Raw genomic sequence first — 15,403 nt, forward strand, 5'->3', positions numbered from 1 at the left:
ATTTCACCGTCAATATTATGTTGAATACAGTTTGGCTAAGATAATGTTATATAATTCTGCACTATGTGCAGAATTATAGAACATTATTTTCTAGGTTTATTGTCCCTTTAAAGGGACACTGTACCCAAAAATTTTCTTTTTCGTGATTTAGATTGAGCATGAAATTTTAAGCAACTTTCTAATTTACTCCTATTATCAAATTTTCTTCATTCTCTTGGTATCTTTATTTGAAATGCAAGAATGTAAGTTTAGATGCCGGCCCATTTTTGGTGAACAACCTGGGTTGTCCTTGCTGATTGGTGGATAAATTCATCCACTAATAAAAAAGTGCTGTCCAGAGTACTGAAACAAAAAAAAACTCAGGTGGCTTCTTTTTCAAATAATGATAGCAAGAGAACGAAGAAAAATTGATAATAGGAGTAAATTAGAAAGTTGCTTAAAATTGCATGCTCTTTCTGAATTACAAAAGAAAAAATTTGGGTACAGTGTCCCTTTAAGTTTTCTTTAAAAAAAATAAAACTCAAATCATAGGAACTAGAATCAAACTGAGACGGATGCGAGAAGAACCTTTCTACCAAAGGTTGCTTTCGAAGAAGCAAACACATCAAAATGGTAAAATTTAGTAAATGTATACAAAGAAGACCAAGTTGCTGCTTTGCAAATTTGATCAACTGAAGCTTCATTCTTGAAAGCTCGAGATGTGGCGACTGATCTAGTAGAATGAGCTGTAATTCGCTGAGGCCGAGACTGCCCCGCCTCCAAATAAGCTTTGTGAATCAAAAGCTTCAAACAAGATGCCAAGGAAATTGCAGAGGCTTTCTGACCTTTTCTGGAACCAGAAAAAATAACAATTAGACTAGAGGTCTTTCTGAAATCTTTAGTAGCCTAGTAATATTTCAAAGCTCTTACCACATCCAAAGAATGTAAAGACCTTTCAAGAGTATTCTTAGGATTAGGACACAAGGAAGGAACAATAATTTCCCTATTGATGTTAGAATTCACAACTTTAGATAAAAATTTAAACAAAGTCCGCAAAACAACTTTATCTGGATGAAAAATCAGATAAGGAGACTCACCAGAGAGAGCAGACAATTCAGAAACTCTTCTAGCAGAAGAGATAGCCAAAAGAAATAACACTTTCCAAGAAAGTAGTTTAATATCCAAATAATGCATAGGCTCAAAAGGAAGAGCCTGCAAAATCTTTAAAACCAAATTGAGACTCCAAGGAGGAGAAATTGATTTAATAACAGGTTTGATACGAATCAAAGCCTGAACAAAACAGTGAATATCAGGAAGCTAAGAAATATTTCTATGAAATAAGACAGAAAGAGCAGAGATTTGTAATTTCAAAGTATTTGCAGACAAACCTTTATCCAAACCATCCTGAAGAAACTGTAGAATCCTACGAATTCTAAAAGAATGACAAGAATAATCATGAGTGTAACACCATGAAATATAGGCTTTCCAAACCCTATGATAAATCTTCCTTGAAACAGACTTATGAGCCTGTATCATAGTGTTAATTACTGAGTCAGAGAAACCTCTATGACTAAGAACTAAGCGTTCAATTTCCATGCCTTCAAATTTAGAGATTTGAGATCCTGATGGAAAACTGGGCCTTGAGACAGAAGGTCTTGTCTTATAGGAAGTGACCAAGGCTGGCAAATGGACATTCGGACAAGGTCCGCATACCAAAACCTGTGAAGCCATGCTAGTGCTATCAGAAAAGGTGGAAAAATGTAAGCAGGTTGGTAAAACCAGGGAACTGCTAGAGCATCCATCATTTCTGCCCGAGGATCCCTGGACTTGTACAGATGTGGGGTCTTCCAGAAATAGATCTGGGGGCATCTTGACTGAACAAGAAACTTCTCAGATACCTTTCCAAGTTGAAAAAACACATCTGGATGGAGAGATCACTCCCCCGGATGTAGAGAATGACGGCTGAGATAATACGCTTCCCAATTGTCTACACCTGGGATATGAATCGCAGAGATTTAACAAGAGTTGGATTCTGCCCAAGAAAGTCAGAGAAACTTCTTTCATTGCTAAAAGACTGAGTCCCTCCTTGATTGACATATGACACTGTTGTGATATTGTCTGTTTGAAAACTAATATAAAGTTCTCTCTTCAATGAAATTCAAGCCTGAAGAGCTCTGAAAATAGCACAGAGTTCTAAAATATTGATTGATAACCTCTCCTCTTGAGGATTCCAAACCCCTTGTGCTGACAGAGACCCCCAGACAGTTCCCCAACCTGTAAGACTTGTAGGACAAACAAAGGAGGCCCCCTGAACAATAAGGTGATGGTTTAACCACCAAGTCAGAGAGTGTTGAGTGTTGGGATTTAAGTATATTAACTGTGATATCTGAGTATAATCCATGCACCACTGGTGCAACATGCAAAGCTGTAGAGGTCTCATACGAAAACGAGCAAAGGGGATTGCGTCCGATGCTGCAATCATGAGAACTAAAACTTCCATGCACATAACCACTGAAGGGAATGATAGAGACTGAAGGTTTAGACAAGCTAAGACCAATTTCATATGTCTCTTGTTTGTTAAAGAAAGAGTCATGGACACTGAATCTATCTGGAAAAGTATCCGATTACAGATAGAAGGGCACCGAGAACCTTCGATAAAATGCTTAGTGCTGTTGCTAGGTCGAATGGAAGAGCGGCAAATTGGTAATGCTCGTCTAGAAAAGAGAATCTCAGAAAACGATAGTGGTCTGGATGAATCGGTATGTGAAGATAAGCGTCCTGTAAATCTATTGTGGACATGAAATTACCTTGCTGAACAAAAGGCAGAATAGTCCTTATAGTCACCATCTTGAAAGTTGGGACTCTTACAGAACAATTTAAAGTTTTCAGATCCAGGATTGGTCTGAAAGAATCTTCCTTCTTTGAGACAATGAATACATTTCAATAGAAACCCAATCCCTGTTCCTGCTGAGGAACTGGTACAATCACCCCTGAAAGCTCTAGGTCTGAAATACACTTCAGAAAAGCCTGAGGCTTCACAGGGTTTGTTGGAACATGAGTAAGAAAGAATCGTCCCATGGGAGGTCTTATTCTGAAACATAGTCGATACCCTTGAGAAACAATATTCTGAATCCACTGGTTTTGGACAAAATCTGTCCAAATGTCTTGAAATAACTTTAATCTGCCCCCATCAGAAGAACTGGTTTGAGGGCCGCACCTTCATGCAGTCTTAGGGGCTGGATTTGGTTTCTTATAAGGCTTGGATTTATTTCAATTAAGAGATGGTTTCCAATTAGAGCCAGAGGCCTTAGGGTAAGGAGAGGTTTTCTGTTCTCTAATCTGACGAAAGGAACGAAAATGATTAGGAGCTTGAAATTTACCCTTAGGTTTCTTGTCTTGGGGTAGAAAAATTCCCTTACCCCCAGTGACAGTGGAGATAATAGAATCCAATTGAGAACCAAACAAATTATTACCCTGAAAAGATAGATATAATAATCTAGATTTAGACACCATGTCCGCATTCCAAGATTTAAGCCATAAAGCTCTTCTAGTAAGAATAGCTAAAGACATAGATTTTACGTTAATTTTAATGACATCAAATATAGCATCACAAATTAAATGATTTGCATGTTGAAGTAAAAGAACAATTCTAGATAGTTCAGGATCTGATAACTGCTGCGCTAAACTGTCCAACTAAAAAGATGAAGCAGCAGCAACATCAGCCATAGAAATAGCTGGTCTAAGAATATAGCCAGTATGTAAATATGCTCTTCAAAGGAAAGATTCAAGCTTAATATCTAAAGGATCCTTAAAAGAAGTACTATCTTCCATAGGAATAGTAGTACGTTTGTTAAGAGTGGAAATAGCCCCATCAACCTTAGGGACCTTTTCCTAAAACTCTAGACTAGCCACAGGTAAAGGATATAACTTCTTAAACCTAAAAGAAGGATTAAAAGAGGTACCAAGTTTAGACCATTCTTTAGCAATCATATTGGAGATAGCATCTGGAATAGGAAAAACTTCAGGAGTAACCTCAGAAGTCTTAAATACAGAATTTAAACGATTAGCAGCTTTGCTATCAGGAGGACTAGACTCCTCAATACCCAAAGTAAACAATCCTCCTTTTAATAGAGAGCAATTATGGTCAATTTTAAATAAAAAAGAAGATTTGTCAATCTCTGGCTCTGATGCAGCATCCTCTGAGTCAGAGGAACCCTCATCAGTAGAGGATATTTTAGTATGCTGTCTGTCAGTACAAAATGTATTAGATCTATGACACGTTTGGAAAGACTTTTTACGTTTATTTGAAGGCGGAATAGCAGTCATAGCCTTCTCTATGGCTGCAGCAATAAACTTTCATACATGCAGGAATATCAGGTACATTAGACTGAGAAGGAATAACAGTAGATGTATTTGTACTCATAGAAACATTATCAGCATGTAATAATTTGTCATAACAAATGCCACATAATTGAGCTGAAGAAATAAGATCAGCTTGTTTACAACAAACACACTTAGCTTTGGTAGAATTGTGTTCAGGCAGCTTAGTTCCTATAGTAACATCAGAGGCAGGATCAGTTTGAGACATTTGCAAAATGTAACAAAAAAGAAAAAACATTTAAACAAAATATCCAATGTCCTCATTATAGAAGTTTCAGGAATGGGAAAAATGCTTATGATAAAAAATTCTTATACAAAAAGTAAAATCAAAAGCAAGCATCATAGCGCCCTATAATAAAATAAGAGCAGCGAGCATTAGAGGGAGAGGTTTAATATAACAAATTTTGGCGCCAAGACTGACGCACTGAAAATACGCAACTCTGGAGCACCAAAGCACTGCTAATCTGGAGCTGAACACAGCGGGTGAGCAGCAGCTGAAAGCATATGCTGCTTGTGATTGGATAACCAGCCTGTGTTCAACTCAGAATTGGCAGTATATTGCCAATAAGTTTAACACCTCTGCAGTATATACTACAACAGGCAATAATACAATAAGAAAAATCATCTACTGCATTACTGTATTTTCATACTGCATTTCCATGTCCCTATGAAACTTTTTCAGAAAGGGATTCAAAGCATTAAGATATATCAGAACCTCATGTAGTATTATGTAATAGTGATACTAAATCATTAATTTTCCTCACACAGAACTGACAACAAGGTTTTCTGAATTTCCCTCTGACTTGCGCATAATTCTAAACACGCCCAGGGAACACCTTGTTCTGCACCTCCTCCTCAACACAGATATATATTTCACATAGGAATGTCTGCAAGTGTGAATTCTCACGACTACTACATAAACACAGAGAACCCCCCCAAGTGAATTAATGATTTTTCAGGGGAGCTTTTTTTGTATATGTCTAAGTGAGTTTGTCTATGTAATCTGCTAATCTACTAATCTGAGAAGATTGTTTTGTTTTTTCTTTATCTTTATGAATTCAGTATGAACTGGTGATGCTATTAACTTTTTAAACAATTAATTAATAAATATTATTATTCTGGGCAAATAATTAATAAATATTATAATTTTATATACAGCTTTCTGAAGCAGATGACATTTACAAAACATATGATACAACCTTAAAAACCAACAAAATACTGTTTTCATATATTATAAAATATTTTCATTAAAATTAGTCAGTACTTTTAATGCATAAATACTGTCAATAACACCATTTATGACACTAGCAGACAAAGTGATTATCATATTATAAAACTTACTCTGGGTAAGGATCTGGGATGTTAAACCTTTTACACAAAAGATTGTCTGGGTGCCATTCAAACGTGTCTCTAGTAAGTTTTCCAAACATTTTCATCTTTACAGCTGCTGCTTTGTCATTCACATCCCCCTGTCAGAAAGAGTATATTTAATTCCCAATGCAACATTAAAAAGGGACAGTCAAGTCAAAATTAAACTTTTATGATTCAGATAGGGCATGCAATTTTAAACAACTTTCCAATTTACTTTTATCATCAAATTTGCTTTGTTATCTTGGTATTCTTTGTTGAAAGCTAAACCCAGGTAGGCTCATATGCTAATTTCTAAGCCCTTTAAGGCCGCCTCTTATCTTAGAAGATTTTGACAGGTTTTTTTTTACATTTAGAAGACATTAGTTCATGTGTCCTATATAGATAACATTGTGCTCACACATGTGGCGTTACCTCGGAGTTAGCACCGATTGACTAAAATGCAAGTCTGTCAAAAGAACTGAGATAAGGGGGCAGTCTGCAGAGGCTTAGATACAAGGTAATCACAGAGGTAACAGGATATTAATATAACTGTGTTGGTTATGCAAAACTGAGGAATAGGTAATAAAGGGATTATCGATTTAAAAAATAATAATCTGGAATAGACGGTCGCTTTAAGGTAATTAAAAGTCTCAAATTACAAATCGTGTGATACAGAAACTCAACATTTCTATACATATATTCAAGTTTAGTTTTTGTAAAACCCTTTAAAGACCAAGGCCTCTGTGCATAAAGGAATAGAAAGTTTAAAAATGAAATGTGCATGGATGCATTTCAATGTTAAATAGAATAATTTTTGCAATATACTTCCATTAGGAAAAATGTTTCTAGTAAACGCTATTACTGTTTTTCCGCGACATATGCACATATGCTGTGAGGGCCTGTGCAGCAGCATTCAAGTTCAGAGAGCTGGTGGTAGTGTGTATTGTTTCAGTGATTATATAATTTGTGTAATACAAGTAATTGCGGACTCTAGAAGGTCTGGTGTTTAAATACTTAAATGACATGCTCTAATTTGTTAGACCATATAACCACAATCGCTCGTGCAATGTTAAATATGGGGAACAAATGTGCCCTCACAATTTGCAATGAAATGTGGACAGCTTTACAACATGTAAACCCTGTCTGTCTGCAAATTGATAAATCTAGCCCTAAAGTAGGGCTGCACAATTAATCGCATATGCGATTTAAAACCGCAATTAATCGCCACGATTTTAAAAACGCGAGAGTCACGATTTTTTCCTAAATAAAAAAATCCTCAGAAGTGGCTGTAAGGCATTGATTTGTTTGTGATTTCTTGCAAACCAGCTCCATCTAGTGGTTGCTTTTAGCACACATTTGTAAAATGGCTGTTTTACTTTCACTTTCTGTTCTCAGTAGCAGCCGATCAATCTAGAAGTCTAAAAGCAGAGCCCATGCAGAAATGAAGAGGAGAGAAAGCCACTTACTTATATTTCCCCCTAGGGACGTCTGCAGTCTGAAACTTAGGGTATGTAATCATTATGGAACCTCCCACACAATCTCCTGCTCTCTGAGAAACGGCTCCTATACATAGCAAATGCAGTTATCCCCACGGCTGCCAAAAAGGCTAAAACTGCAGTCCCCTCTGCTGCTGGGTTAACTTAACTGCATCTACAATGTATTTTATATCAGCAAGGCACAGCATTTCTGAAAGGAGCAGCCCCCCACCCCTACTGCTATATGCCTGTAATGGATTCCTGGACAGGAGCAGGGCTCATTTTCAGTCAAATTAAAATGTTTAAAAAAGAAGAAAAAAAAATATAATATATATATATATATATATATATATATATATATATGTGTGTGTGTGTATATGTGTATATGTGTGTAAATATATATATATATATATATATATATATATATATATATATATATATATATATATATATATATATATATATATATATATATATATATATATATAAAAAAGCATAGAATAAGCTGCAGCACTCCAAATTTCTTTTTGTGTTATTTTATTGCAAGCAGTAAGACATAGGCGACGTTTCGGGGTTTCGCCCTTTCTCAAGCCAAGTGATTAAACACATAGTTAAGGTGTTTAATCACTTGGCTTGAGAAAGGGCGAAACCCCGAAACGTCGCCTATGTCTTACTGCTTGCAATAAAATAACACAAAAAGAAATTTGGAGTGCTGCAGCTTATTCTATGCTTTTATATTTACCCCTCTGGGTGGGACAGAGGCAGCTTGCACCCAGCAACTAACGGAGAAACTGGTGCCGGACTTTACCTGTATTATATATATATATATATATATATATATATATATATATATATATATATATATGTGTGTGTGTGTGTGTGTGTGCAACTGTGTATGTGATTGTATATTAGATATGTGTGTGTGTATTGATATATATATATATATATATATATATATATATATATATATATATATATATATATATATATATATATATATATATATATATATATATATATATAAAAATTGTGTGTGTATGTGGCTTATACTGCTTCATTTGTTAACCATACCACTGTCCACAGTTAGAATGACTGTCCAAGAAAACATGACAATGTTGTGTGTCATAAGACCTAATAACTGGCTAGTGGCTACTATTTAATCACAGGCAGCAAATTTTATTTTAACTATTTGGTTTGTATTTTTATGCTCCAAGAGTGTATTGGACATTGAGAAACATGTACATTAAGATTCTGTAGTGTTAAATAAACTTTAGAATGCAAAATGAAGGCGTTAAAGTCATTTATAAGAAAATCGCGATTTTTTTTTTTGCCCATATCGCCCAGCCCTACCCTAAAGGTTGGTTGTTTCACATGTTCAGGAAATGGCTTGCAATTTGGATTACTGAAATCTATACATCTCGATTAGCTGTAAAAATACTTTTTCGGAATACTGCTCAGTAGTCAGTTGCCGAGTATTTTGCGGCTGAACTTTCCCCATGCCTGGGATCAGACTGATATACTGCAGGAAAATTATTTTCTGTGAAAGGCACATTACAGGCAAAGAGAGGCTGCACACTGGGTGGGTGCCATCCTATAGTGCAGGCTACTGAGTAATAACCAACATATTTAAACAAAAAGAGGGTGTTTAAGTACATATACTGACATTACATCGATTAAAAACTTCCAGTATATTGCATAAAGAGAGAATATACCTCCTCATCCCTTGGTACATCCACTTTATCTAAATCATCTTCATATTTGGCACGAGTAAAACGAGAAGAAAGCATACTGTTGGAGCTTTTGTACAGCATGGCTGATTTCATGAACTCTTCTTGCTCTCTTCCACGCTCCCATTCTGTCATCTTGACATCAATAGAGCTTTCTAAAGCATCTATAAAATAATAATGACAAAAATTACAATAATAATAATAACCAGGAACAACGAAATATAGAGATTTAATTAAAAGATCCAAAATTCATAAATTAGTATATATTGGCAAATTTCTTAGTTAATAAATCCTCTCCTTTTCTGGGGGCAGAACTGGACTGGGACCACAAATAGGCCCGGGCATTTAAAGGAGGAACAGCCCACACCAGTTAGACCTCTGTCAGATATGTAGCCCAGACCAGATCTCTCATCCTGCAGCACCTCTGCTTAACAGCCAGACAGAAAATCTACTTTATGCTTTACAAAAAAGGCAGACTGTAATAACTTTCCTATAATTACCCATATAAATAGAGGATGAAGCTTCTATATGGCAGTTAGACCAACATAAGAGACAAGTCCACCTGGCATTTGAATCTGAATTCCCAGGTGAGACCCTCTCCTCCTCTAGGGAGAATAGAAATAATAGGAGCATTATAAAGATGGCTCCCTTTGCTGGTTCCACTTATTCTTTGTGGACACCCATCACAGGGCAGAAGGATAGGGAAAGCATCCTGGTAAGTTATAAAAGACTTAAAATACATAATTGCATAATCAACAAATGCATTATAAAAAAAGACAATGTAATAGCACTTTAAAAGTTACTTCCATTTTACATGCCTCCTGTATCATGCGACAGCCATCAGCTCATCACAAAATGTGTATATACTGTGAACTGTTGCATATACTCAGTAGGAACTGGTGCTATAGAAAGTGTGCATATAAAAAATGGACACATTTTGAAAATGGAAGTAAATTGTAAAATGTTGAAAATTGCATGCTCTACATGAATTATGAAAACATAATTTCTTCTTACCTGATAAAAATAATTTCTTTCTTGGTAGTGAGAGTCCACGATTCTTACAATTGGGAATTACATTATCTTGCCACCAGAATGAGGCAAAGACACCCTACACCAGAATTTAAGTATACTTCCTCTTCCTTTCCCAGTATTGCTTATAGCCGAAGAAAGAAAAAAGTAAGAAAGAATATAGAGTACAGAGATGCAACCAAGGACTGCTGCCACCAAAAAAAACCCACAAAAAACATGGGTGGGTTTGTGGACCATCACTACCAAGAAAGAAATTAATTTATTAAGTAAGAAGAAAACATAATTTATGCTTACCTGATAAATTTATTTCTCTTGTGATGTATCGAGTCCACGGATTCATCCATACTTGTGGGATATTCTCCTTCCTTACAGGAAGTGGCAAAGAGAGCACCCACAGCAGAGCTGTCTATATAGCTCCTCCCTTAGCTCCACCCCCCACTCATTCGACCGAAGGCTAGGAAGAAAAAGGAGAAACTATAGGGTGCAGTGGTGACTGAAGTTTTTAAATAAAAATATACTGCCTGTCTTAAATAAACAGGGCGGGCCGTGGACTTGATACATCACAAGAGAAAAAAATTTATCAGGTAAGCATAAATTATGTTTTCTCTTGTAAGATATATCGAGTCCACGGATTCATCCATACTTGTGGGATACCAATACCAAAGCTTTAGGACACGGATGAAGGGAGGGACAAGACAAGTTCCTTAAACGGAAGGCACCACTGCTTGTAGAACCTTTCTCCCAAAAATAGCCTCCAAAGAAGCAAAAGTATCGAATTTGTAAAATTTGGAAAAAGTATGAAGCGAAGACCAAGTCGCCGCCTTACAAATCTGTTCAACAGAAGCCTCATTTTTAAAAGCCCATGTGGAAGCCACTGCTCTAGTAGAATGAGCAGTAATTCTTTCAGGAGGCTGCTGGCCAGCAGTCTCATAAGTCAAACGGATGATGCTTTTCAGCCAAAAGGAAAGAGAGGTAGCTGTAGCCTTTTGACCTCTCCGTTTACCAGAATAAACAACAAACAATGAAGATGTTTGACGGAAATCTTTAGTTGCTTGTAAGTAGAACTTTAAAGCACGAACCACATCAAGATTGTGCAACAGACGTTCCTTCTTTGATGAAGGATTAGGACACAGTGAAGGAACAACAATCTCCTGATTGATATTCCTATTAGAAACAACCTTAGGAAGAAACCCAGGTTTGGTACGCAAAACCACCTTATCTGCATGGAAAACAAGGTAAGGTGAGTCACACTGTAAAGCAGCTAACTCAGAAACTCTTCGAGCCGAAGAGATAGCGACTAAAAAACAAAACTTTCCAAGATAGAAGCTTAATATCTATGGAATGCATAGGTTCAAACGGAACCCCTTGAAGAACTTTAAGAACTAAGTTTAGGCTCCATGGCGGAGTAACAGGTTTAAATACAGGCTTTATCCTGACCAAGGCCTGACGAAACGATTGAACGTCTGGGACATCTGCCAGACGTTTGTGTAAAAGAATAGACAAAGCAGATATTTGTCCTTTTAAGGAACTAGCTGATAATCCCTTCTCCAATCCTTCTTGGAGATAGGACAATATTCTAGGAATCCTAATCTTACTCCATGAGTAACCCTTGGATTCACACCAATAAAAATATTTGCGCCAAATCTTATGATAGATCTTCCTGGTGACAGGCTTTCTAGCTTGAATCAGGGTATCAATGACCAACTCAGAGAAACCATGCTTTAATAGAATCAGGCGTTCAATCTCCAAGAAGTCAGACGCAGAGAAATTAGATTTGGATGCGTGAATGGACCTTGGATTAGAAGGTCCTGCCTCATTGGCAGAGTCCACGGTGGAACCGATGACATGTCCACTAGGTCTGCATACCAAGTCCTGCGTGGCCACGCAGGTGCTATCAGAATCATCAAAGCTCTCTCCTGCTTGATTCTGGCAACCAGACGTGGGAGGAGAGGAAACGGTGGAAATACATAAGCCAGATTGAAGGACCAGGGCACTGCTAGAGCATCTATAAGTACCGCCTGGGGATCCCGGGACCTGGACCAGTAACGAGGAAGTTTGGCATTCTGACGGGACGCCATCAGATCAAATTCTGGTGTGCCCCATAGCTGAGTCAGCTGGGCAAATACCTCCGGATGGAGCTCCCACTCCCCCGGATGAAATGTCTGACGACTTAGGAAATCCGCCTCCCAGTTCTCTACCCCTGGGATATGGATTGCTGAGAGATGGCAAGAGTGATCCTCCGCCCATCGGATTATTTTGGTTACCTCCATCATCGCTAGAGAACTCAGTGTTCTTCCTTGATGATTGATATAAGCTACAGTCGTGATGTTGTCCGACTGAAATCTGATGAATTTGGCCGCAGCTAGCTGAGGCCACGCCTGAAGCGTATTAAATATCGCTCTCAGTTCTAGAATGTTTATCGGGAGTAGAGTTTCCTCCCGAGACCATAAGCCCTGTGCTTTCAGGGAGTTCCAGACAGCACCCCAGCCTAGCAGGCTGGCATCTGTCGTTACTATGAGCCACTCTGGCCTGCGGAAACACATTCCCTGAGACAGGTGGTCCTGAGACAACCACCAGAGAAGAGAATCTCTGATCTCCTGGTCCAGATGCAGTTGAGGAGATAAATCTGCATAATCCCCATTCCACTGTTTGAGCATGCATAGTTGCAGTGGTCTGAGGTGTAGGTGGGCAAAAGGAACTATGTCCATTTCCGCACCATGAGTCCGATTACCTCCATACACTGAGCCACTGATGGCTGAGGAATGGAATGAAGAGCTCGGCAAGTGGTTAAGAGTTTTGATTTTCTGACCTCCGTCAGAAATATTTTAATTTCTACCGAGTCTATCAGAGTCCCTAGGAAGGAAACTCTTGTGAGAGGGAAGAGAGAACTCTTTTTTATGTTCACCTTCCACCCGTGAGATCTCAGAAAAGCCAACACGATGTCCGTGTGAGACATGGCTAGCTGGAAAGTCGACGCCTGAATCAAGATGTCGTCTAGATAAGGCGCCACTGCTATGCCCCGCGGTCTTAGAACCGCCAAAAGGGACCCTAGCACCTTTGTGAAAATTCTGTGAGCCGTGGCCAACCCGAAGAGAAGGGCCACGAACTGGTAATGCCAGTCCAGAAAGGCGAATCTGAGGAATTGATGATGATCTCTGTGAATAGGGATGTGTAGATACGCATCCTTTAAGTCCACGGTAGTCATATATTGACCCTCCTGGATCAACGGTAGAATAGTCAGAATAGTCTCCATCTTGAATGATGGTACTCTGAGGAATTTGTTTAGAATTCTGAGATCCAAGATTGGTCTGAAAGTTCCCTCTTTTTTGGGAACCACAAACAGGTTTGAGTAAAACCCTAGCCCTTGTTCCGCTTTTGGAACTGGGTGGATTACTCCCATGGTATGTAGGTCTTCTACACAGCGTAAGAACGCCTCTCTCTTTGTCTGGTTTGCAGACAATTGAGAAATGTGAAATCTCCCCCTTGGGGGAGAGTCTTTGATCCAGAAGATATCCCTGGGACACAATTTCTAAGGCCCAGGAATCGTGAACATCTCTTGCCCAAGCCTGAGCGAAGAGAGAGAGTCTGCCCCCTACTAGTGTAACATATCTCAGCCTAATGTCACTATCCCTTTAAGACTTCCTTCTCTGACTGCTGCATTTGGGCAGTATTTACATTCAGCTTGCTTGCCTGCCTGATTAATCATTCATGCACCTGATTACCTCAGCCTCTTTTTAAGCCTTCTAAGGTCTAATGTGCTTTGCATTAACTTTGAAGTTGTGATCCTGAACAACTGAGATCTGTGACTGTTTCCTGCATGAATTTACCAACTATTCCAAGATACAGCATTTTCTATTACCTATGCTAAATATCATCAAACCGCAAGTATCAGAAATAATCCCATTCTGTTTCCTGGACACAGCTACTTAACAAACTCTGAACTTTATTATAAATCAAGTAAGCTTTTGCTTATCATCACTCTCTAATTACAATAACATCATCTTACTCAGAACTTTATAACTATTTCTCTGCTTCTAGTTGTCATTGCTGAAATAACCTGCAACAAACCTAGTTTGCATATATATGCAAAAACAGTAATTAATGCCTGAGACTTGTAACTTGTCTATCACTTGTGCTACTCTGATTATACGGATATACAGCTCTACATAATATTATGAACTGTGAACCTGCAACAAACCTTGGTTTGCATATATATGCACAAACAGTAATTAATGCCTAAGACTTACAACTTGTCTCATTTGTGTTACTCTGCTTATACTGATATACAGCTCTACATAATATTATGAACTGTGAACCTGCAACAAACCTTGGTTTGCACATATATGCACAAAACAGTAATTAATGCCTAAGACTTGCAACTTGTTTATCACTTGTGCTGCTGTGCTTAACTCTGACATACAACCTTATGTAATATTATATACTGTGAACCTGCAACAAACCTTAGTTTGCATCTAAGTGTCAAACTTCTATCTGTTTACTCTGAAGCCTGTACATTCCACATTGCTATATATTTCTCTCATTGAATCCTGCAGCTACTCCTGTTAACTAATTATAACTTTCAGTGAAGCCAGAACATATTGTACACAAATATTGCACTCTCCATTAATTCTTCAATAACTTCTATCAATTATGAATCACAGAATATCATCTATCCACGTCCAGGATACTTCCCCCCGGGTCAGGGGTCGGTGTCTTCAAATCCCTACCACTGCCCCGAGGGTCCTGAGCGCATGTACACCGGATCATGACAGAAAGTTAATGCCATAACTCAGACCCAAGCAATCCCTAAAGGAAAAACAGAAGATTTTCAAACTTTTAAAAATTTAAAGACACAGTACTCCCATTCTAGACAATCCTCCACTCATGTTCGTGGTTACCATTTTGGTGAAACTGATCCTGAATCTGACTATGAAAATGAAGAGGATTTAACCATAGCTTCAGCAGAAAAAAATCAGATTTTTAAAGATTTAAAGAGACAGAACCACTTTTCTAAAATGTCATCTGTTCCTCATGTTCGTGATTACCATGTTGGTGAAACAGATTCTGAGTCTGACTATGTAACTGAAGAGGATGCATTCATAGATTCAGCAGAAAAAATTCAGACCTTTAAAGATTTAAAGAGACAGGACTACTGTTCCGGATTACCATCTAATCCTCCTGTTTGTGATTCCTATCCTGGTGATACTGATTCTGAGTCTGAATATGTCAACAGGGAGGATGACTTCACGGATCCAGCTAAACTGGCATTAGACTGGTATGAGCGCAAGTGTAATTTGCCACAAACTCAGACAAAACCTCAATCTATTGTTTATAATGACATGCTTGGTTGTTATATTTATGAAACAGACAGCTCCCATCATGAAACCTCTCATGGAAATACTGATCTTCCTATTTCTGATACTCCCATGGATTCGTTAGATTGGACAGATTCAGAGCCGGAAG

General features: G+C 38.0%; 1 protein-coding gene across 1 annotated transcript in view; it reads right to left on the minus strand.

Moving 5' to 3' along the window:
• GPATCH1 (G-patch domain containing 1) overlaps positions 1 to 15,403 on the minus strand; it is a 198,769-nt gene that overhangs the window by 127,580 nt on the left and 55,786 nt on the right. The window contains exons 12-13 of the mRNA XM_053701540.1: positions 8,897 to 9,075; positions 5,701 to 5,828 (exon numbers count right to left, since the gene is read on the minus strand). Of these exons, the coding sequence (XP_053557515.1) occupies positions 5,701 to 5,828; positions 8,897 to 9,075 (307 nt within the window). The remainder of the gene's footprint in view (positions 1 to 5,700; positions 5,829 to 8,896; positions 9,076 to 15,403) is intronic.

The sequence above is a fragment of the Bombina bombina genome, chromosome 1, assembly GCF_027579735.1.
Source record: "Bombina bombina isolate aBomBom1 chromosome 1, aBomBom1.pri, whole genome shotgun sequence".
NCBI lineage: Eukaryota > Metazoa > Chordata > Amphibia > Anura > Bombinatoridae > Bombina > Bombina bombina.